This window comes from Aplidium turbinatum, chromosome 1 (genome assembly GCF_918807975.1).
Source record: "Aplidium turbinatum chromosome 1, kaAplTurb1.1, whole genome shotgun sequence".
Taxonomy (NCBI): domain Eukaryota; kingdom Metazoa; phylum Chordata; class Ascidiacea; order Aplousobranchia; family Polyclinidae; genus Aplidium; species Aplidium turbinatum.
The window spans coordinates 53,106,991-53,130,518 of NC_137472.1; the positions used below are offsets into that span (position 1 = coordinate 53,106,991).

At 37.5% G+C, this 23,528-nt stretch overlaps 1 protein-coding gene and 1 non-coding gene across 2 annotated transcripts; both read left to right on the top strand.

The window, feature by feature from the left end:
- Positions 1-663: 663 nt before the first annotated feature.
- Positions 664-770, top strand: LOC145784894 (U6 spliceosomal RNA). The gene has a single exon (XR_014291070.1). It is a non-coding gene; the product is annotated as a U6 spliceosomal RNA (small nuclear RNA).
- A 10,524-nt stretch (positions 771-11,294) lies between these two features.
- On the top strand, positions 11,295-21,016 carry LOC145782894 (uncharacterized). Its single transcript, XM_082594659.1, has 7 exons — positions 11,295-12,350; positions 12,707-12,884; positions 13,627-13,768; positions 14,381-14,427; positions 14,611-14,643; positions 17,536-17,611; positions 17,835-21,016. Exons 1-7 carry the CDS (start codon positions 12,226-12,228, stop codon positions 17,954-17,956), a joined length of 723 nt encoding a protein of 240 aa, XP_082450785.1. The 5' UTR covers positions 11,295-12,225; the 3' UTR covers positions 17,957-21,016.
- Positions 21,017-23,528: the final 2,512 nt, after the last annotated feature.

Consider the following 23,528-nt stretch of genomic DNA (forward strand, 5'->3'; position numbering starts at 1 on the left):
CTAAGGAGAGCTGTGGCGGGCCGCACTAATAAAATTTTAGGTAGGTTGACTCTTAGCCTATGCTAGAAAAGAACGCATTTCGTACACAGTATCCAGCATCACATGTTGTTCATATTTATCCTTAGAATACCGCAGCAAGAAAATTAAACGAACAACGCTACTGCCAGGCCAAGCTCCTTTTACAACACTTTTGACTTCTTTAACAATGCCTAATAAACGAAGCCACTTGTTTTGCGCATTTATAGCGAGGCAAGCGGTTTCATCAGAATATTCATCGCCAAGCAAGGGTGGTGTTGTCACTTCGCTTCACAAAAGATATCTTGCAATTAACAATTTCAGTAAACAAGGAAATGTTTGACACATCGCAATACAGGCAACAATAGTGACCTGCAAACATATCAGCGAAAAATAGCCTCCAATAACAAGGAAAAAGAAACCAGGCACCATGAAACAAACGCTTGTGGAAATCACTGAAAAATCGTAATTCTATCATAATTCATAAACAGTCGTCCCTCTGAAAAAGCAATGAGTTGGTTTTTCATTCTTTTTGTGAGAGTCTATAAAACCGTCTTTCTTTTATCATAGACAACTGTCACTATTGCGATGCTTATCAGCGTGGCAAGAATTTGTTGATTAACAACATTTTGCAGCCTACTTGCTTCGGCAGTAGGCTACATGTACTAAAATTGGAACGATACAGAGAAGATTAGCATGGCCGGTGACCCTTGCGCAAGGATGACACCCAAAATCGTGAAGCGTTCCATGTTGCTTAAAAAAAACATTTTGCAGTACTAAGTTAAATATTTTCATAATACAATAAGCAAAATTCTTTAAATTTATATATAATATTTTGCCAATTTAAATTGAGTTGGCACACCGACCTATTTTGCCAACAAAAACTTGCACAAAGAGAACACTGCTCGTGAAACACAATAACTGTGAAACGCACACTAGTGTTTACAGGACATTTGCAAACTTAAAATAAACAACTCTATGCTCACAGACATTTTCGAAATCCAAAAACAGACGTTTTAACCAACCACTGAGACAGTGTGGTTGGACATCGCATTGGAATAACTTTAAGCAACCCCCACCTAGAACTATAATCTGATTGGTCGGTCGCTGGAATCTTATGCAAAGCGAAAATACGCTTTCCGGAAAGTATTTTTTTTCGTGCTCTTTAACTCCTCAAGAAAAGTATTTTTGGTTATACTTGTGCACTGACAATACCTTCCGCGGCCGCAGCGATACAGCGTGGCGGGCCGCATGCGGCCCGCGGGCCGCCAGTTGGTGACCCCTGGTTTAGTGTGTTATTTGGTAAAACTTTGGCAAAGGGCAAACATCACAGACAATTTAGCATTTTAGAGAACAACTGAACCTGGTCAAGCTGGTGCAAGAGAGAAGCCATTTACAGCAGTTTAGTTAAATACAGTAGTTCACTTTAGAAGGCTAAAATTTTGTTATTACCATATTACTGGTCCAAGATTAAATTTATTGTTTCTCAGGAATCGCATAACTAACTACAGCAGTTCAGCTTTTCAGCCTTCTTCCAAACTGCATTTTTAATCTTTTTTTTATAAGGCTTATGGATAGATTGTGCGAACCTTTATCCTTGATCAAAAAAAGGTTTCTTCTAAACTTAATCCTGGCAGTTCAGCATACTTGTTGCATTGATGGGGAAATAGCAGCGGTACTAGGAAAAAAGGAGCGGTAACCCCCTAGGCTACAAACCAACAATTTGCCAGTCACGATCGCTGACTGTGGTTAGCTTAGCAAAAATAATTGTCTGGTGTTGCTCACTCACGCGTTACGATTGCTGCAAAAGCGGTGCTGTAGTTGCACCATAGACTTTACATTAGGTCTATGACATTGACTTTACGTATGTAAAGTCTATGGTTGCACGCGGGCAGATTACTTTTGTGAGGTCATAAGACCACTCAGCTCAAGTGGTCTTATGACTTATTTTGGCAATGCCCCCCCCCCCAAGCTCAAAGTAAGAGATACATTCAATTCAATTCAATTTATTTTTCTTTGTCAGAATGCAAAAGAAATGATATTGAGAAAAAGAAATACAGTAACAAAACTAACAAAAGGAAAAGGTGGCAAAACCTTAATGGTTTAAGACGTGCGTGAAAGGATCTAATATTGCGGTATATGCATCAATAAATATAGTTAAGCACGGCCACCAAACCTGATACTTTAAAATAAGTTGATGAATTAGTTAAGAATCAGTCGCCTCCTCGTTCCTGGAACAACTGGAGCGCCAATTCTTAAAGCAATGAGAACACGACTGAACCCAACATCACAAAAACAAACTAATATACACAGTTACACACACATACACAGTTACACACACAGCTACATACATATTGTAGACTGAGCTAAAACGTTTACTTCAATTCTTCCCTTGTCCCTAGGAGTAGGTTGTCATGACGAGTATGCTTAGTGACTACACATTAGGATGAGTAGCTAAGAGTAAACGATATATCAAGGGACTTCATCAATGCAAACTCTGCCAGGCAAGCTACATTTGGTTTTCCAAATGAGTAATCCCAGACCCAAGACTTTCTATATTTAATTTGTTTTGATTCTCATATGTCACTTTGTACAATTATATTGCTTGTAATTTTGTAGTTGTTATGTAGGCTACTGGTAGGGTAATAGTTATATAGGGTTATTCCAGACAGATTGCACGATAACGATTTTTAAATTTGGGTGAGTTTTTTTGCCAAGGCATCTCAGGTAAAAGCAATTACAATGGAGTAAGATGCTGGTTTTGGAAATATTGTCCATGAATATCTCTTAAAAACAAATCCATCAACATTGGTATTGGTATCAGCTTGGATAGCTGTTCGTCGTCGTCGTCTGAGCTTCTGGGGCCGAGAGTCTATCCCTTTACCACCCCAGATTCACGATGTTCCCGGACTACACTGGAAGGCTGCTAGAGAGCAGCCAGTCTTTAGTTTCATCATCCATGACGCGCAGACCTTTCACTCCGTTAAGTGGCTTGAAGATGGTACAGTCATTGATGATGTGGTCTGCGGTCTGTTCCTCGGCACCACATTCACAGGAGGAGGAAGAGGCCATTCCCCATTGGTGCATTGTTGAGCGGAAAAGCCCGACGCCCGTACGGAGACGGTTGAGGCGCACCCATGCCTGTCTCTGTAGTGTCAGGCCGATGGGGCGTGCGTCGGCGTCGGGAATGAATGAATGGAGTCTGGTGGTGCTTGACCTCTATTCAAAATTCCATTTATGGTCCGCCCAAGTAGCCGCAAAGATGTCTTGTTCATCAGCTTCGTTGATCAGAAGCCGAGCGGCTGGCACGAATGGGTGTCTTGATTTCAGTCGGCGGGGGTGCCCGTTTGGGAAGGCAGAGATCTTGTGGTGGAGAAGATAGTTAGACTTCAGTGCCCGTCGACCGAGGGACAGAGTGGCTTCTTCGCGACGAAGCTCAGCAGGTTGGAGGCCAGCGAGAATGGGGAGATTGTCCAATGGTGTGGGACGCAGGCATCCGGTCACTGTGCGCAGGGCGCTGTTTATGGCAGTGTCGATGTTGTGGCAGTGAGCACTGCGGCACCAGACAGGTGCACAGTACTCTGCAGAAGAGTAGACAAGGGCTAAGGCTGCTATTCGCAAGGTGTCAGCCCTCGCCCCCAGCTAGAGCCTGCTAGGCGCTTCAGTAGTGAAGCGCGGGATGTCAGTTTCTTGCGCAGTGACACCAAATGGTGGCGGTATGTGAGCGATCTGTCTAGTGTCACCCCAAGATACCTTGGCTCGGGGCAGAAGGACAGAGGTTTTCTGTTGTTGTGGACATGTTTCTCACGATCAGCTTCCCGATTGTGTAGGTGGAAAGCTGCCGCCACAGTTTTGGTTTCGCTGAGTTTCAGTCGCCAGTTTTGGAGATAAGCTGAGATGGTTTTCATGTCTTGGCTCAAGGTGTCTTCTAGATTTTCCCACAACTTTGTGGAGTGGAGAATTGCCAGATCGTCCGCATAAGCGTATTTTGCGGAGACCGTGGTTGGCAGGTCGTGGGTGTAGATGTTGAAAAGAAGTGGGGCCAGGACCGACCCCTGTGGGACGCCGTTTTTCAGGCGTCTCAGTCTGCTTCGCCGTGGATTGCCGGTGGTGAGGGTGAAGCTTCGATTCCTGACAAGTTCCATAATCATATGGACCATAGCCTATGTCGGTCAGAAGGCAGGCGAAGTAGTTTGTAAGTAAGGCCGCGATGCCACACAGTATCGTAGGCAGCTGTGAGATCTAGAAAGACAGCGCCGGCCTTCTTTTTTGCCTCAAAGCAGTCATCGATGTCTTGGGTCAGCAGTGTGACCTGATCTACGGTGGGTTTTCCGCGCCGAAACCAGCTTGCTCTTTTGGAAGGAGCGGGTCGATGATTGGGTTGACGCGGGCATAGATCAGCCTTTATAGGATAGCTGTTAGTTTTTTTTGACGTTTACTGCCGAAGATTACACCCCAAAGGGGATAAATTGGTTTGGTGGAGACCTGTACCAGACAAAGTCACGAGGGTCATTCCTGACAAAGTTGTGTGTTAAAAATATTGCATCTATTCTATTCTGCAATCATTTTGGCTGGAATTACCCATGCTTTGGCTGGAATTATCCCAATCATTCGAAATTACTGCTATCTAGCACCTTGTGACTTTATAACATATGCCGTGCCTTTGCCCGAAAAACCGCAAATTAAACTCATTTCAACTACAAATGTTATGTGCATAGCCTTTTACTTCGCAACAGCTTTTGAGCCCCCCCAAGCTAAAATGTATAATTACGGGCCTGGCCTAATTGCGAAGTGCAGTGGCGTCAGTGGCCCCGCCAGACCTTCAACAATGGGGGGAGGGGCAAAATATTGACAGTGCAAGACAGTAGCGTAGTCAGAAACTTGGAAAGGGGGGTGTTGACGGCCGGCTTCGCCGAAGGCGACACTTAGCAACGGGGGGTCTGGGAGGCCTCCCTCAGAAAATTTTAAAAAATTACTTTCAGTTTGGTGCACTTTGAGAGCACTTTCAACAAAATTGTGGGTTTGAATATGCCTGTAAAATGGTGCTGTCCGGTGGCAAAGCGAAAGGATAAGATCATGTTTTCTTCGGCATTTTTCGGAAATAAAGCCAAGTCTCTATGTTTTCTTGTTGCTAATTCCAGGCTGAGATATTTGAATGTTTGGTACTGGCAAAACTCGCTCTTTCAATGCAGTTTCGTTTAAAATAAGGCAAACTTTGTTTTAAAAACATAGGTTGATTGCTTTTTTTGCGAGATTATTACAGTTTTATTATTTATCAATTTTCTCCTTGATTGATCCATGGCTACCTAAAGATACGGCCTGATTTGTCACATTTTTCAGAAATTTTCAGATTTTCCTAACTTTGGGTGAATGTTTAAATAATTTCTTCTAAAAATTACATTTTTTCACTTTCTTTACTTTTTTCCCCAGATGACACAATAGGTGTTAACATCAACAGATGTTGAAAAACAAAGAAAATTTGATTTCGAAGATTTTAGTCAGACTGTTAATATTTCAATAGCAGTCTGATTTGGCGTTTTTCAACTTACTTTTTCTTATTTGCTATTGCTTCCCCAAGCCAACAAAAAGATTTTATATCATTAGGAGACAGCAGAAAGTAAGAAATCTCAGAAAATGTCAGTCAAACACTAGCAGTAGCTGTAATCAAAATCTGCAAAATGTGACAAATTAGGCCGCATCTCCAGGTGGCCATGGTTGATCCAAAAAGCGATCTTACTCCGGTAAGTCACTAACTTTCATGCTTTAAAGTCAACCCAAAGTTTAGAAAATGAAACGTCATAGACGTCATACATCTTGATGACTGTCAAACAAAAGGCTTTGAGACAATGAAGTTACTTCATTTCTGATATATTCAAGTTTTGTATAACGAATAGCTGTTAAGACGTCAATCTAGATCAATGGTTTCCAACCTGGGGTCCGTGAGAAAGCATTTGGGGGTCCATGATTACCTTGATAAATTTTGGAAAAAAAAAACGAAAAGCCATCTTTTTACTTTCATTTCTCTCATTAAATTTACTTACGTTGAAAAAGTTTCGGCATGGCACTTTGGGTCTTGCAAATGAAACGTATTTTAACGTCCAATAAACGTAGGAACATGTTGACTTTAGTTGCATTATTTCGTCATACTGACGAAACTGCATTTTTTGCATCTTAATAGGTATATACTATATAGGCTAATATAATTGTCCGTTTATTTTGTGTTTTAAACTTTATCGTCCTTATATTGCGCACTTCGTGGATAGGATAAAGAAATATTAAGAATAAAAAATCATTTAACACCGGTGGAGCACAATTGCAGTTTAACAGAATAAACTTTAACTAATATTAACAGGACTATAACATCCCAAGCTGTTGAAAACTCGACAGGGAAAGCAAAACGTGGCATCCTTAGTTTTTGAATACTCCAGCCCGAGATAGTCATCAAACCACTGATTACTTACTGTATTACTTTAGTAGACTTCGTTGAGTTAAACCTACATTATATCCTCAAACATTGAATGACCCACTGCTGTATGCACTGCCACCACTCAAGAACCAAGCAAGAGCCAATCTGCTGAACAGCTGGTAGCAATTGTTACATGACTGGCAGCAGGCGAAGTAGGGAAGGTTTGGTTAGTTGAGCCGGGTAACGGTTGATCCATCCGGTTTTATCGCAACATCGTGCATGATAGTCATCGTGCATGACCGTTTTATAACGAAAATATGAGCACATGTAGTTTTAGGGATTTTCTACAAGCAGAAAAATTGTGAAGCAGTTAAATGTAAAATGGTATAGTAAAAGTAGTTTTGAGAAAAATAAGAAATGTGTTATTTTTTCCTGCGATGTTTCATCATTGTCCTAATGGAAATACTGGGATAGGTGAGGGTAACTTACTCTTTGTTTTAGTAGTTCTCGTTGCTTGATTAGCCAGTTGGTTCTTGGCAATTTTTCATGTATTTTGAAAATGGCGGCGATGTTAACAGTTGAGCCACTTGCAATGTTCACGGTTGAGCCATGCCTTTATCATAAGGAATGTAGTTTATGAGCCGATGGTCCTTACGTACTACCCTAATTTTGTTGTACCGTACTGTAATTGATGAGTAGAACTGGTGGCGTAGCTGGGGGCGGTCCACTGCCCCCCTTAAACTTCCATAAGAGTAGTTCTTTCTATAATACGCCAGTTTGAGGGTAATTTTTTTAGCATTCCCCCCTTATATTTTTCTCGATAGCAACGCCACTGGTTGCTAATGTTCGTTTTCTTCACAAACCTCGCGAAATCGTTTCAGAAAGGTAAAAACACCTTCGTGCAAAGTTTCCCATTCAATGATTCTCAGTGTTTTCAATAGTATAAATTTCTGTTCGTTCAGTGTTCACTGTTATTTCATTTTACGACACTAGACACAATACACACTTACACGGTTTAAACATTTTTTTACTGTTTATTTGCAAGATGTTTAAGAGAAGAGTTTATTGTGTTTGATGCAAATTGAGCTCTCTTTTGGGATATCTTTTGGAAGTGAAATAATGGTGGATCAACCGTGAACAATGGATGGCTCAACCGTGAAATTTAGGGTATCATTTGAGCCGGCTGAGTGTCAATTTTAAAATGCCGATAAATGATATAAATCGGGGTCAGTCGCAAACACAAACATGATCAAAAGAACCGTATAAGACTGCAATTTATGATGATGGATTCGGATTTTTGGTAAAGTTTGTCGTAAAATTTTTATTGCAGAAAAATCGATTTCTGGCTCAACTAACTAGACCTTCCCCCTACGTGAAAAGAATCACAAAATCGTAATAATAACAGCAGCGAGAAGAGCAAGATTAAAATAAAAAAGAAAGCTTTTACCTTCCTCCCCCCCCCCCCCCTTTGCAAGTTGAGTTGACTTCAGGTTGGGATCCAAATATTAAAAAAATAACAACAATATATATTAATATAAAAAAAATAAAAAGATGATGCCCAAAACATTGGCGGGGCAGCTGCCCCGCCTGCTCCCCTCTGCCGGCGCCACTGAGTGGCGTATGCAAGGGATCGGGGGTTTGGAGGTTAAATCTCCCCATTGAGCTTGATATGTAAAATGTTTGTATTGTTTTATGGCTTATCGTGCGTCATCCTCTATTTTTGTTAGTTTTTATATAAATCAAGTTTTGTAAATACGTATGTGTGTTGTGATACAGCAATTATTATAGCCAAGAACTCATCTGCGACGAAACAAAAAAGTGAAAAATTGAGTAGCTGCCAACAAAATTTCAAACATTTTCTCTGGCTTTTGTTGTTTTAGTAGGCTATTATGGACCCAGGCTCACTACCAGCTTGAATAACCGGTCTGTTTTTGCTGATGGCTATTGGCTATCCTATTAATTTTTAGTAGGCAACAGTTTCCATCATTTGATGGGACAGCTCCTAGCATGAGCAACTTTAATGTTACATTGAAACGTTTTTAAAACAATGTTTTGTGTCATTTTGACGGAAAATTTTTTTATTTTCTTTGATTTCGAGATCTCAGCAATTTGGTTTCGCTATGCACCGAAAAAAAATTAGATGGGTAACCTATGCACGAGAATCGTAGGCTAGGCTACAAGGTAGAAAGCGTCAAGACAAAAATGCGTGGGTTGCGTAAAAAGTGTTTATTTTAAGATAAACTGACTGCTTTCAGTTAGTGGTATTTCAAACAAGACAACCTATTTCAAAGTTTTGCTTTGTTTAATAAATAAATAACAATTAATTTTAGGGTTTGTAGAAATTTTTATCATCTTTAAAACCCACCTTTTTCTGCCACAAAGTAAAACAAAGGACTGCAGCGAGTATTTTAAATTTGTTTTTGCTACAAAATGCACGTACGTACCGTACGTAATATTGATTATTTAATATTAATATTGTTTATTCATTAAAGTACGTACCGTACTCAAATGAATAAAGTCTTAGTACTCTACAGGAAACAACGGCCAAATTCTGAATCGACAGTGGATTGCATTCACCATTTACATTGCATATTTAGGCCTACATTAACCAACAAATTTTTAACAAAACGTAGGCTATATAAAGCATTCTGGACCATCTTGTAGGCCTAATCATCAGCACAATGACAAGTGTACGTTTAGTTTCAGCTGTAAACTAAATGTTGGTTACAAGAATGGTCTCATGCAATTTTTTCAAAAGCCGTTCCCCCATGAAAAATTCCTGCACACGCCACTGGGAAAGTGAACGGTCGACAATTCGCCAACGTCTGACGTCACAACAAACCAGGATAGTTGTTTAACTGTGACGTCGATTTCACGTTGAACCAATGAAAGTGATTTAGTTCGAGATTGGCTAAAGTTACTCAACTCAAATTTTGCGTTCTCCATCTTCATTGAAATGTTTGCTTCGATCTTCTTCTTCTTGCTTATGAGGCAGCAATTCAGGCAACATCTCCCAATTGTTGCAACCATAGTAATGTCTTCATATCAGGGTCTATGAGCTTTGATGAAAATCAGGATCACTTTGCTTCGATGAAACTGCTTAAAATATTTAACTTGCTGTATCAGTTTTTTTGATGTAAACTTTTCATTAAGGTATATGTAGCCAAGAGTTTGCTGTAGTAGGTCGGCCAGTCCTGATCTACAGTGCCCCGCCATCTTGGCTGCTTCGAGATCCTCAGCATTACTAGTTCCGCCACGTAGAGGCGATGATGTTGGACTTACGGAAGGCAGTCAATGCTTGGAATCTAGGGACAGTGGAATACCGGGACGACTCACTTTACTGATTTTTCTTGCGAAATGGACAGCTGGAGGTTACTAAGAAGTTCAACAATTAGCAGAACTGCACAACGTTTTCTTTGATTTAAGGTAAATTCATTCTCATCAAATGAATTGCTATATTTGATTAAAATTTTGGGTACTAGAAAATCTGCAAAACCTTACTGCAGCAGTGTGAGGCTAACTACTGTTACCGGTGTTGCGTGAAGTTTACCCCTGAATACTATTAAAACTTGAATACTATTTCTATTAAATAAACATGATGTCACATGATTTCCTACATTTGTTTTGGCGATACACACTTGTACACGCGTGGGCACTGGGCAGATCATATAATCTGCACCCGAGTATGCGACATATGGCAGTAGGAGTAGACCTCAAGCTGTAGTTGCATCAAATTTTGTCGTAACATTGTGACCCTCCAGTTGTCCACCTTAATTTTGAGTGAGCAATCCCTTACTTCTACCATCCCTATTGAAATCAAGTGCGATAATAAAAGAAGAATCAGTTTTTAGTTTCTGCAAAATCAATTCAAATCGTTCACATACACCAGGTTCCAGAAGCTTACCCAACAGGTGCATTCCCTGCCTAGCGCTGTGCTGCAGCCTTCAGATGTAGTAGGCTGATTGGGTATTTCTTTTAGGGGCTAGGTTGCTTGAGCTGAAAATAGAATCGACGACATCACCTCCGAAAGGGGAAGCCAGCACCGAAAGGGGAAGCCCCGTTTCGTGGCTACATAACGATGTTCACTTCAGCGAAAGCCTTCATTGTGAGAACAGAGAAATTGAAAGAACTACCGTACTAGTGAGTGACAAAGAGAATAAATGTAAGCATCTTTAGATTAGAGTTCTGCTGGTTTGAATTTAAATGGGCGAACTGTAAGTCTACACGGAATGCTTTGAAATCAAGTATTAAAATTTGCTGAAATAATTTAGCCAAATTAACAGTTGTTCAGAAGTAATTCCGGCGTCTTTTTTCCTGTTGGCAGCTTGTCTACAAGTCACAAAATCTTGATCATGCAGTCGCAAGTTTTATTGTGTTTTGCAGAGAATAGAAACTAGGATTTGTCAGATCAACTAAATATGGTCATCGAATTCATCGCGTCAGATGGTCGATGTCACAATATCATATTTTCAAAACGTTTTATCTCAATGACAAATATGACAACAGTGAAAATGCTGTCGGATGAAAGAAGGTTACAGGTTTTTAAGACGAAATAAACCGTTATCACGGCTTTTGAGTTGGGTACGCAATGATTTTAAAAACTAAGAACCAACTAAAGTACAAAATAACGTCAAATTTTATGAAAAATTTTCTGCAAATAGGCTACAGTAGCCTACTAGTAATTTTTTACAAAACCTCGGTTATCATATCCTTTATGGCAGTTTACGTCTGAGGTGGTCAGCATAACAGATCTACTGTTACTGTATGGTAATCACATGTCCCTAAGGAAATAATAAACAACCGTTGTGAATTGTGATTAGGAAAATCTTTCTCGCGTGATTAACTACATTTAATTTCACTACTCTGACGATATATAAGGGTACGTCTTTTGTTATTTAAAGAAAGAACGGATACTTGGTTGCGGGCCTCTCAAAAACAAAGAAAAAACGACTGTTTTAAATAACGCAAATAAAACATGGGTCACCTTTCAGCAGTTTACTAACAGGTGTTTTCTCCCGTATTTTCTGACCGTAGGTTACTTTCTTACAGTTATAGCAGTGCGGTATTTTTTTAATGTGGTTGATGAGTTGGTCGAGCTTGGTGAACTACCGGCGAAAATTACTTCAGAATCTACTACAACCTTTTCAGAATCTGCCACCGCGTGGGGAAACCCCGTGTTAATTTTTCACAAAGCTTGCAGTACCGTATTTGCTTTTAACTTGTTTAAATATGAAGTTGGAACTACTCTATTTTGTCAAATCAAGCAGTCGTTTGCTAAGAAGTTTAAAAAATGAAAGAGCCAAGTGCGAAGAAAATCAGAGTTATTGCAGCTTTGTATTGAAAAGACTGACTAAAAGGCTACGCAGAATGCTTTAAGATCATTAAAGTTAGAATATTCAAACATGCTGAAAGAATTTCGCCAAATCATTAGTTGTGCAGGTCATGAACTAAAGCAAGCCGCGCTTACTTAATTCTTTGTTAACTGGCAGCTTGTCCAAAACCCTTACAAATTGAACTGAAGGCTGTTTATTGGAAAATAGACAAGTTTTGGTTATTTTTTATTATTTATTTGAAAATTTATAAAAATAACATTTGAATGCAAAGATTTATTGTGCGTATTCAGCTAATGACACATTTATACCTAGTCCCAGTTCCAGACAGCAAAATCCATCATGTTTACATTCATTCAACGTCTGCAGACATAACTTCAAGTATTTCTGTTTTCGATTTCCGCTTTTTAAAAACTTTTCGTACGTAAATTCATCAGCATCATTATTTTTTGTAAATACAAGTTACAAAGCACAATGGAATTATTGTACACAAAGATGATTTTTATTACTCTTACACTTTCACTACGTTTTGCACTCGGAAATGGACAAACTAACATCCTTCCTTCGACCACATTGCCAAAAGCACCAACTGTTGTTGCGTAAGTAAAACAAATCCGTTATTATTAATATTTTTGTCGTTTGGGAAATTACAGTCTGTAAAATAATTTTACTCAAAATTAACGTAGCCGTTTCTTTTAAAATAGTATAAGTCTTATGTTTCGTTTTGCTTTACTGTAACTGTTGCTTGATATTGCCAAAAATTGATAAGCTGTCATGTAAAAAAGAAAACCAATTCTAATCTCCGAAGGGCACAGTAATCGTTTCCCTTTGCAGCCAGCTTACAGTAAGCTTCACGCTAGAAATTTAATTTATTTTTGCTAAGATCTTGTAGTAATTGTTTTTCGTTATGTTGGCGTATTCAATCATATATTAAATATTGGCTTGTGGTATATAGAAAAAATTCCACAGCAATGAAAGCTACTTCTAACGCCACAGTAGAAGGAAGTGCGTATTATGATTATGATGAGGAAAGCTGTGAGATATTCGTAAAAAACCTTGTCAACGAAAAAATGCAAGTTGAATTTCAGAGACATTATTCAGAATTGAAAAATTTACAACAGAAAGAAATTTTGGTGAGTTGACTACACATAAAAAAAAACGCTACAAACTGTAGCGTTTTTAATTGCAGAACTGCAAAAAATCTTGCAACAATTTTCCAAGTGTATTTTAGTCTCCAATATTTGTAGAATGTTACAGTTTTGTCATGCTTTTTGTCATTTGTTCGTCAGATATTGGTCATGTACTTTGTCTGTTTTAGGTCTTAGCCCTGATTTATCCCTGCTTCTATTAAGTTTTTTATTTTATTAGTGTAAAAATATTTTTGGTTGTAGGAAGACTAAGATGGTTTTTAATTTATGAAAGCTCAAGTGTTCTCATTGTCATGTTAGTGTTTTGTGCATTTTTTTTATCAAATGTGTTTTGTTCAAGTTTTGGTTTTGTGGCCAGCCTAATGGTTCTCAAACTGGGGTCCTCTTTTTTTTATTGCGGATAACCAAGGCAGCACAGCACTGATTTAAATGTTGTAGGCTACACTAATAATAACTGCATCGTCATTGCTTAAATTTACACTAATAACAATTGCATCGTCATTGTTTAAATTTTTCTTGGAAAAATTGATGGGGTCTTCCCTTATGTCAAGGAAGCAAGTGTGGTCAGTCGCAGGTTAAAAAAAAGTTGTGAATTACTAACAGCCAATGTAAAATCAGCGTTAATATACGGTAAGTACGTTAGTCACTCAGTAACTATACAATATATATACATAATCTACACTTCAACTTCGGTTTAATGTTTAACTTTGTTTTGTTATTTTGTCAGCAATACGAAATGGAGAATGGAAAATGTAAGGACAAGGACGAAACCTCTCGTCACAGTTATTATGATCCCAGGATCAGTGATTGCAGACAATGTGACATCACTTGTCCTTCTCAAGACTACCTTTGTATTGAAAAATGTGAAAGTATGTGTGCATCAATTTTAGAATGGATGTAAAACAAGCAAACCAATCTTATGACAAATTCTATAAGATGTAAATATGTAAATGACAAATATAAGAAAATATTAGTAAGATATACTTTAAATATATACGCGACTTGTAAAGTACGAACGTTTATTTTTATTATTTCGATTGGAAACTCACAGCATTCATTGTGGTTAATTCACATATAGCTTTTGCGGTCCACAGACAACTCTTTACAAATTTATAAAAATCTACGCTTCTGAAGCAATGACAGTAGGACTATATTGACATTGAGTGCTGGTTACGAGGACTAGCTTCAGGGACCACTTCAAAAACATTCCCACCACGAGTTGCACAACCTTAAATTGCATGACAACAACGTGTTTTTTAACCTTTTGTAAAGTTCTCGTCTTCTTGCAGTAGAATGACTTCATCTGTAGGAAATGAAGAAAATATTTCTTTTAGAAAATTTGTAGGTCAATTCATGTTACGTCAGCAAAGTTCATTCTAAGAAATGATCCAGTTATCCAACAGTTGCTGATTTAATTTATATACCACAAAGTGTAAGCCATTTGGTCAACTTTTCATGCTTATAACACACATTCTTTCCAGATTATCGTACCGAATGGCGGCTAAACAAAACGATCAAAGATTGGGAGGTAAGATATTAAGTTGTCACAGTGTGGGAGAGGGGGATTGGTTTCTGCTAAAAACTTGTTTTTACAAAGAATATCGTTTAAAAGCTTTAGCAGTAAAATTTTGTGCTTGTAAAATTGCTTGTAAAGCTCCAAAAAGAGATTTTTTATGCAACTTATAGTTTAAACTTTTACTCTTTCTTTCAGAAACAAGATCAAAGTGAGCATACGGATTTAAAGGTAAAGTGAGATTAATTAATCAAAGACCAGATTAACCCACACTATGTAGATTTCTAACAAACCTTGTATAAAATTCATACAATACGTTTCAGTTTGTCCTTCAAGCTTTTGCACTATAAAACTGCGTGTTATTAATTGAGTTTCACAAAAGATTTTTTTTCTTTTTTCTCACAAGGTTTTCTAAAAAATTAAATTTAAACGTGTCAACTTTAAAAATAAATGTGCCAATCAGGGTTGCCAGATGGCCTTTTTTTAGGCCAAATTCCAAAAAACTGGCCTTTTTAAATTGCAGTTGGCCTAAAAAAATTGATGCAAATAAGGCCAGAAAATCTGGCCTTATTTGGCCCTTTTTATGGCTGCAAATTTTGACCGGTTTAGAAAGTATTATTTTAAGGAAATTCAATTTCAATTGTAATATAAAAGTATCACTTATCATCACTTGGAGCCTGACCTATATTCGTTTTAATTTTAATTAGTTCAGTTCATTTTTTTTTTATTTATTTGTCACAAACACAAACATGAAAAGAATACAAAGTATAATATACAATAATAATCGGTTGTGTGTCATATGACGAGGAGACTGCGAAAAGACCAAACGGTCATCTAGTCAGCAGCCACCTCAAGCTTGGTGATGTAGGCCTAAATAACATATATACAGTAAATACACAAACACACATACAAAAAAAAGAAAATCAAGCATTTGGTGATACAGATACACATGTTTTCATTAGGCCTATGCAAAAGAGAGAAAAAAAAAAGCAAACAAACTAAGCAGGTTTACCATGCTACTGAATGAATTAATTGTGAGTGGAGTTTAAGAGATATCAATCGACAATTTTAATCAGTAAAAAAGATAAAAAGCAACGTATACCAAAGAGATGAGCAAATAGAATAATGTAATTATATAGACAAAACAGTTATTATTCAACAGTGGCGTTTAAATCAAGAAGGTAGTGTTTAAAGTTTCTTTTAAAAGAAGTTGGAGAAAGACCTTTGAGATCACCTGGGACCTCATGCCACACTTTAGGACCCCTTATTAACATCTGCCTTTTACCTAATTCAGTACGCACCCTTGAAACAAAATAGTTACTGCTGGATGATTGGCGCGTATTGTGTGAGTGGCATTCAGATAGTCTGTGGAAGATATTACATTCCGTTTCTGGTAATAGATTTAAATGGACTCTGTGCATGTATTTTGCTATCTCTAGTTTATAAATTTCTTGTATATTTAACAGCTGTAGTTTTTGAAAGAGTTGCAATGTGTGAGCTGTATAGTTGCTGAATGTCATGGCTCTAACAACTTTTTTATGCAGCTTAAATAAATGATCCAGCGCATTGTCACAAGCTCCACCCCAGCTGGATATGCAGTATTGAAGATGAGAATATATAAGACTGTAATACACAGTCTTCAGTGTGTTAGTATCCACATAATTTCTAAGTTGAAGAATGGCCCAGGAGCCTCTAGCAAGTTTTTTACAAACATTTTGAATGTGACATTTCCAGTTGAGAGAGTCATCAATTAATACACCAAGATATTTAATACACTTTTTTTTTTGCAATGTAATTCCGTTTATCGTAACGTGCATCCTTACATCGAGCTTTTGTTTAGTTAGTATCATGTACTCAGTTTTGTTGTAGTTAATGGAGAGTTTGTTCATTTTCATCCAGTTTCATTAGTGAGTAGAGACATAGGTAGAGAGTAGAGAATGTGTTAGCGGTGGACAGGGCGGTTCTATTAAGTTGCACCTGCCGTAAACCGTAAAAGTATACACTTGCCTTGTTTGTTAATGTGATGTGTTTGCATTCCATTTGTGCAATCTTTTGCTGCTAAATAATTTCAAAACCGAGTATTAGTTTTAGTTCTTATGACATCTTAAACGTAATGATTTCGTACTGGGTTGGTCTGTGAATAAGTTTATTATAACGACAACACATTTCACTGATTGTTGAACACTCCACGTTTACTTCTGATGCGGTTTGCAATACGCAAAATGCTACAGAACGACAGGGAATCTTTGCATTTGTTTATTTTTGATTTTTTAGATTCGTGGTTTTAAACTTCTATACATCAAATAAGTTTTGATGTGAGTGTAGGCTATATTTTATATTGTTATTGCGAAATTGAATTTTATACATTCTTTAGTTGATACAAACAGTGTTTTATTTTAATAATTCTTCTGTAGTCATGTATAGCACTGAAAAGAGTTTCCAATCCTGTAGTTGTAGACATCCCTGGTAAATATACTCAATAAGACAAATTCATGCTGATTGCTTAGTTAGATGTTCCGAATAGCACTGTTCATGAATTGAAGTAATAATGGTTTCTAGTTTATCTGCTACTACAGTAATTTTTCATTAATCAAGTTATGCAAACAAACCGGTCATTATACTCTGACAGTGCTAAATTATTATCTGTCATATTTGATGGTAAAAAGGCATTTTCAAAAATTTATTTCAACTAAGTTGTTAGCGTTTATTTAGCCTTGGAAGTAAATAAAAAATTTGGCCTTTTTTTGGCGTTATTTTATAATGGATTTGGCCTTACTATAGCTTGAGTATCTGGCAACCCTGGTGCCAATTTGTCAGTACTATACTAATGATGATGACTATCCCTCGTCTTCGAGGATGATGGTTTTCGCAATAAAAACGCAAACGATACGTTTTTGAATGGCTGATGAGTCCATTCCAGGCTTTAAAAGTTCGATTACATTTGGGACAAAGGTCTTATGGGAGAGCTGGTTGTGTGTGTAATTGACGTTCTTTTCTTTGTATTCTTTTTCTAATCTAGAGAATACAATACTATACATATTGTCATATACTCCTGAATTAAACGTTCAGGTTATTATTAATTTTATATAATATGCATATTGATAGGTTGTTATTTTAATGCAGAAGCAAATCACCTCCTGGCGCGACCTATGCATTATTATTATCGTCGTTTTTTTCGTCTCTGTCTGTGGGGCAGCATGTAAGTGGTTTATTGTTGGCATTAATCAAAACGTGAATAAGCTGTTACTATTATAAATAATAATGGTTGTAATAACACAAATTCAACGATAAGAACACGATTCCAGTGAAGTCTGTTTTGTAAGGAACTTTTTAAACTACAATTTTAAAACTTTAACTTTGGCACTTTGCATTGTAGCCTGCACAATACCCATAAAAATGCTCTCATGTATGTTTTCTTTCAGATTTATTCAGAGAATCCAAAAAAGAGATAAAGCGCCTGCAGAACAAGTTTGGCGAGATAAAGGCATCTGGTGACAGACTGGGAGAAGAAGCACCCTTGCGTCATCCCACTCAGGCTGTTTAAATCGCATTTCAACAAAACAATTCAGTGCGTTTTCAATGATGTGTATTTATCGGCAACAGTAACGAATCCCGAAAGGCACCTGGTCAGTGTGGTCACGTGCCCTTCAACATAAAGAAGAAACATGTAATTTTTCTCCGTTTTTTTACAGAATTGTTTTGCTTGTGTTGCTCATTTCATTCAATTTGATTCGACCAAAACAGCGGTAGGCTAAAGGAGTCGCCTGCTTTCAGCAGTAAATAGAAAGCGACTAAAACAAGGGGAAAAATGCAAAAAAATATTCGGGGCAAGTCTCTCACAACCCCAGCTAACATTTTCACTGTTTTTTGGGTCAGCATTTAAATTGTTTATTTTGCTTGAAATTTGTTTGTCGTTGAAATTCTAGTGCCTTCTAAAATATCATCTAAATCCACTACTGATCAACAACATAGTTTAATATCAGCAGTGTATTCTAAATTTTCTATTTTGCTATCTTATGCGTTGGAATTTTATTGTGGCGCTTGGGCTACTATTTAGATTGTTCAGACGACCATGCAACACTCTTCTACATTGTAGTCGAATGTTTGTATTGGCAGTAATAGGCTACATTTTAATATTGTGTGCATGCTTGTACTCTTGTACAGTAACGGGTCTAGAAAACGAATTGGAAGGCACCATACCATACAGTAGTTACAGCAGTTGCGGTAACAAAAATAAAAAAATTTAGTAGGGAGTTAAAAGGATTTCCCCCTAAAAATGTTCACAATGTGGTCTTGTGGTCGCTTTTTGCATATATTGTGGTTCAATAGTGGTTTTCTGTTTAGACCTTACACTTTGTATTTAATCATATTTATCAAATCAATGTTAGATTTATGTAAAAGCTAGAGTTAAAAGTTTTGGTTTAAAAGTAGACTTAAGTTCAAAGCGCTAACCTTTAAATCCGTTGTTGACCAGCACATATATTCCCCGGGTACCGATAAGAAAAGTTTGCTAAGAACGAAAACAAATTTTGGATTCTGTTCTTGGTTTAAGGGGCATGTGTTCCTTTCTAGTGTCTCTCTTTCTAGATACGCTGTAGAGTTTGTACTGTTGTACCGTGATTTTTAACGTGTGTTACAAAGCTTTACTGCTGCTTGTCAAATTATTGTAATGCTTAGCCGTGTTAATTTAAACTGTTACTGTGTTTAGAAAATATAGACCAATTAATTCGAATACAATGTTTTTACTGACAATCGAATCGATGCAATGTAGCAAAAATTGCAAATTACAAAAACAGTCGCTCGTTTATATACAAAAAGCTGTTTGGAAAATTCATTGTGCAATCGTGTTTAAAATCTTGCTATTCAAAGTTGTCATCTAGAGTCTTCCGAACAAAATTGTGTAAGCTTCACTCTTTCAAAGGAGTTTCATATTTATTACTATTTTCGATTAATTATTTTTCAATCTATGCAACAATTGAAATGGTAGATTGTCCACTGCACTCTGTGGACGGTTGATCCTTGTTAGAAACACCTTGGTAGCGATTTATAATCCAACTTAACAAAACCTAGAGTCCTCATTAGGATTTCAATGATTTGGTACTCCATAAATTTCAAGGAAAGCAACGCTACGTTGTGATTTTTAAAGGGTAGCGTGCCAGTTGCTAAAGCTTTTAGCCTGCTCACAAACTGTTAGTTTTTCTCCTGAATTAACGTGGTCAGGTTGAGTTGAAATATCATTTGATTAACTTACGAACGAGGAGTAGCCTTTGTATCAGTGTCTTCGTCTCTGCGCAAGTGTCTTTTAATTCCGCTTCATGAAATTCCAAACTCTTTTCAACTCATTCAACGTCTCTCAATCTTTAGGGACCTTTGAAAACGGTACTGATTGTGTTGTTGAAAAATCGAATTTAATGCCTTGTTAACAAACTAACACCATAATGTCGTAACATCGTTGACTAAACGTGATGCAGAAATGAAAATGCACATTCACAAAAATACCTTGCTCATTTTACAAGTGCAACTCATATGTACTTTTGTAGTAACTTATTTACTGTGATATTTATACGCATTTTTTTCTTATAAAAACGTTACTTTAACTTTAAACTTTTACCTGCGGCCACCTAGCATTTGCGCTAGAAATCCAAATATGCTACAAATGAACTGATATAAAGCGCAAACAACTGCTCAGGTGGAGTTTTTTCGACTGTAACAAAAATGTATTTTATCGTGTAACGTCGGTACAGGTTTTTCTCTATCCCACACTGCATGGCGAGACTACTGTAAAAGTAACGTTTGGGCCAGGCAGGACAAATGTAGCAAAAAAGGGGGCCACTGGTCATACTTTGAAGCAAACGTCGATTTGCAATGAAAACTATGAGTTAAGTGATACTCGGTAGGTGTTGCATTTGTTTTAACAAGAGATGGTTCTCCTTTCTGACCCACACTGTACGTTTTTGTTTTATGTACGTTTCGGTGTTTCGCATCCAAACAAAAATAAAATGACCATCCATCCATCTCCAGGCATTTTTGCACCTGTTGCACACCACGACAGAAAGAAGTATCATTAAAACATGCTTCCCATACAATAGGTAAATTCTGTCTGAGCAGTAATTGATAAAAATGTTCAGTTCATGAAGTGTATGTTTGTTATGTACTTGTGTAGCCTACAGTGTTTTCTGGTTTAGTTTGGAATTAACGTCTATTTTTACTTCTTTATCACAGTGTTCGTCTTTTGGCACAAAATTGCCAGCACATCTGTAAATATTTGTTACTTCAAGATTAGGCTATAGATATTTCACTACTGTAGCAAGGTGTTCTGCTTTATTTACACATGATGCATTGCCACGCAGAGCGTTTTGATACTTTTATACATTGGTTAAGAAATTTATAGTTTTACGATCACTATAATTCTAAAAAATTACAAACTAAATAAAGTAACATGATCAATTATTATAATCATAAAATTGTGTCAGTATGTTTTGCTCTTCCATTCGCAATCTTCAATATTTTCAAGAGTTGTTTGTTGTGGTCTCGATTTTGTGCCTTGTCTATCTTTTTCACTGCTTCTATATGTTGTTCATCTTTTCAATAAATAATTATACCCAGTTTATTAAAAGATGTAATGCAAGGGTCAATCTACTGCTTTCAGTGCAAAAATATGATAAAACGACTGTTGGTCGCATTTAGGCCTTCAGTTACGCCCCTTGATTCAAAATTTAGATTAAGTGGACATGAAGGCAAGGAAGCCAATCATCGTGTCCAACGTCAGACATGCGGTTAAGTGGCTTGCCAAAGACACAGCCACATGCTCTTGAGCGGTGTCGAACCGACGCCCTTTCGCAGTCTGCTGAAGTGATTATTACAGGCTACGTAGTCACAATTGGAACGAATAAAATCACAACTTTATCACAAGTATCACAATCACAAGTATCAAAATCACAAGTACAGTGCTAAATAATCATGAAGTCCGTCTGAAGACATTTTTACCAGATAGATGTTTACTAGGGGGATATTTATCAGAGGGAATTTTTATCAGGGAGATATTTCCAGGAGAAATGTTTACCAGGAGAATATTTACCATTAAAAGTTCCCCCTGAACATACCTAAAACTTTTCTAACTACAGTTTGGTTTCGACACAAAATGTATTACCAACGTCATAACTGCGCAGTTATTGCGTTTCATTTTTTATATAAAGTGCAACTCAACGTCCTATAGGTGTGCCAACGGTTTTAGTGGGAAGAAGGCACAGGTCCACCTATGCAATCGTAAATTTACATTTATGAAATTAAGCCTTTAACATTATCACCCATACAGAAAAATTTGTCGTTTCTACATTGATTCAACGACATTGAATCAATGTCAAAATGACAAATTTTGCAGTCAGTAAAACTTCTTCACTGGAGCACTCGACCACTGCAAAGCAAACAACAAAAACAAACAACGGCTTCTAAAATACATTCAACGTTGGCCTAGAAGAAAAAAGCGCGAAACTGCGTATTGGCGCTAAAACCGAGTCTACCAACAGAAGAGGTGGTTTAATTCAGCTGATTAATGATTACGATCGATTGCTGTAAATGAAGTGTCCTTTCCCAGACAACAAAAGCCGTCATTTTTACATTGATTCAACGGGTAGCCTAGCCTTCAATACAAGACTACTGTAGTTTGTTTCGATTTCCTTTTTCGCGTTATTATCAGAAAACGATGGGCAAACATGATAAATTCCGTACATATGGTGGAGTGAGCTTAGTCTTATGTTTGTCATATGAGCCTCTATTACTTTAAGTTTTGTCAACAACATGCCTGAGTTAACATGAACAGTCGGCAAGTTGTAGACTTTACAAATGTTAAAACATGTAGAAAACTTTCGTAGACAATCAGTTAGCCCTATCCTTGTATCAACTTTGAAACAATCAACATGCAACTAGCCTACATGTAAAATTGCATCTGGTGCAAATAGCAAAAGGTTGTGTTCAGCAATTCAGCAAAATGTTGCGATTGGCAACTAAAACAGCAAAACTTTGCGAAAAGAATTTAATAATCATATTTTTGTAGTGTTACCAGTTTGATTTAAAGCAAAAAGTTGCAACTGAAATCTTGCCAATGTTGAAACCAGGGTCAGAAGAAATTCGTCAGGAGTTTAGAATAACTGGCGAAATTACTTTAGTCAACAATGGAAGCTTTGGTCGTCTCCCTAATGTTGTATCAAAGAAAAGAGCCCAGTAAGTTTTAAGTAGCATCGTTGTTTCCCAGCGGCCTGTAATGATGTTGCTTGTACTGTGTGCAGCATTATGCATGCATTTACGGTATGAACGTATTTATAGTGTAGTTGTAGACCTACTTCTATACACACAGTGCCGGTCTTAGGCTATTTCGGGCCCTGTGCGGAATATGCTTTGCGGGCCCCAATGACAATAATCCAATTCAGTAGCGTAGTTAGGTATTTTGAAAGGGGAGGAGGGATGGTTTGACGGTTGGCAGGCGAAGCCTGACGGCGTGATTGCCGAAGGCGACACCCAGTGGCGGTGGGTCTGGGGGGCCTCCCCCAAAAAAATTTGAAAAATTACTTTGATTTTGGGGCATTCTGAGAGCATGTTCAGCAAAAATTTGGGTATGAATATTACTGTAAAATTGTGCTGTCCGGTGGCATAGCAAAAAGATAAGATCATGCTTTCTTTGGCATTTTTCGGAAATAAAGCTATGTCTGGAAGCAACCTATTTCATATGGTACCCTGAAAAATTCGTACCCCGATTTCGTACCCTGAAATTGGAGTAACAAAATCAAACTTCGACCTATTTCGCCCCCTGAAAAGATCGAGAGGAATTTTGAAATGTTTGCGGCAACTCCGATCAGTGACTTTGGCTCTGTTGTTTTTTCTCGATCTTTGCAGGGTACGAAATGGTCAGGGAACGAATTAGGTTGCACCCGTTGAGTCTCCATGTTTTCTTGTTGCTAATTTTTTCGTTGAATTCACTTGTTGAATTTTTCCATTAAAAATGACAAAATTACTGCATTTTCTGATTAAATTGTGAGCCCCCTAATTTGCGGGCCTGTGCGATCGCACGGTTTGCACACCCCAAAGACCGGCACTGTATAACGCAGATAGCCAATGCCTTG

Excerpts from the sequence above, each read along its gene's own strand:
- LOC145782894 (XM_082594659.1), top strand. The coding sequence starts at position 12,226 with ATGGAATTATTGTACACAAAGATGATTTTTATTACTCTTACACTTTCA. Across the intron at positions 14,644-17,535 it reads GTGAGCATACGGATTTAAAG|AAGCAAATCACCTCCTGGCG; the intron begins GTAAAGTGAGAT and ends ATTTTAATGCAG. Across the intron at positions 17,612-17,834 it reads CTCTGTCTGTGGGGCAGCAT|ATTTATTCAGAGAATCCAAA; the intron begins GTAAGTGGTTTA and ends GTTTTCTTTCAG.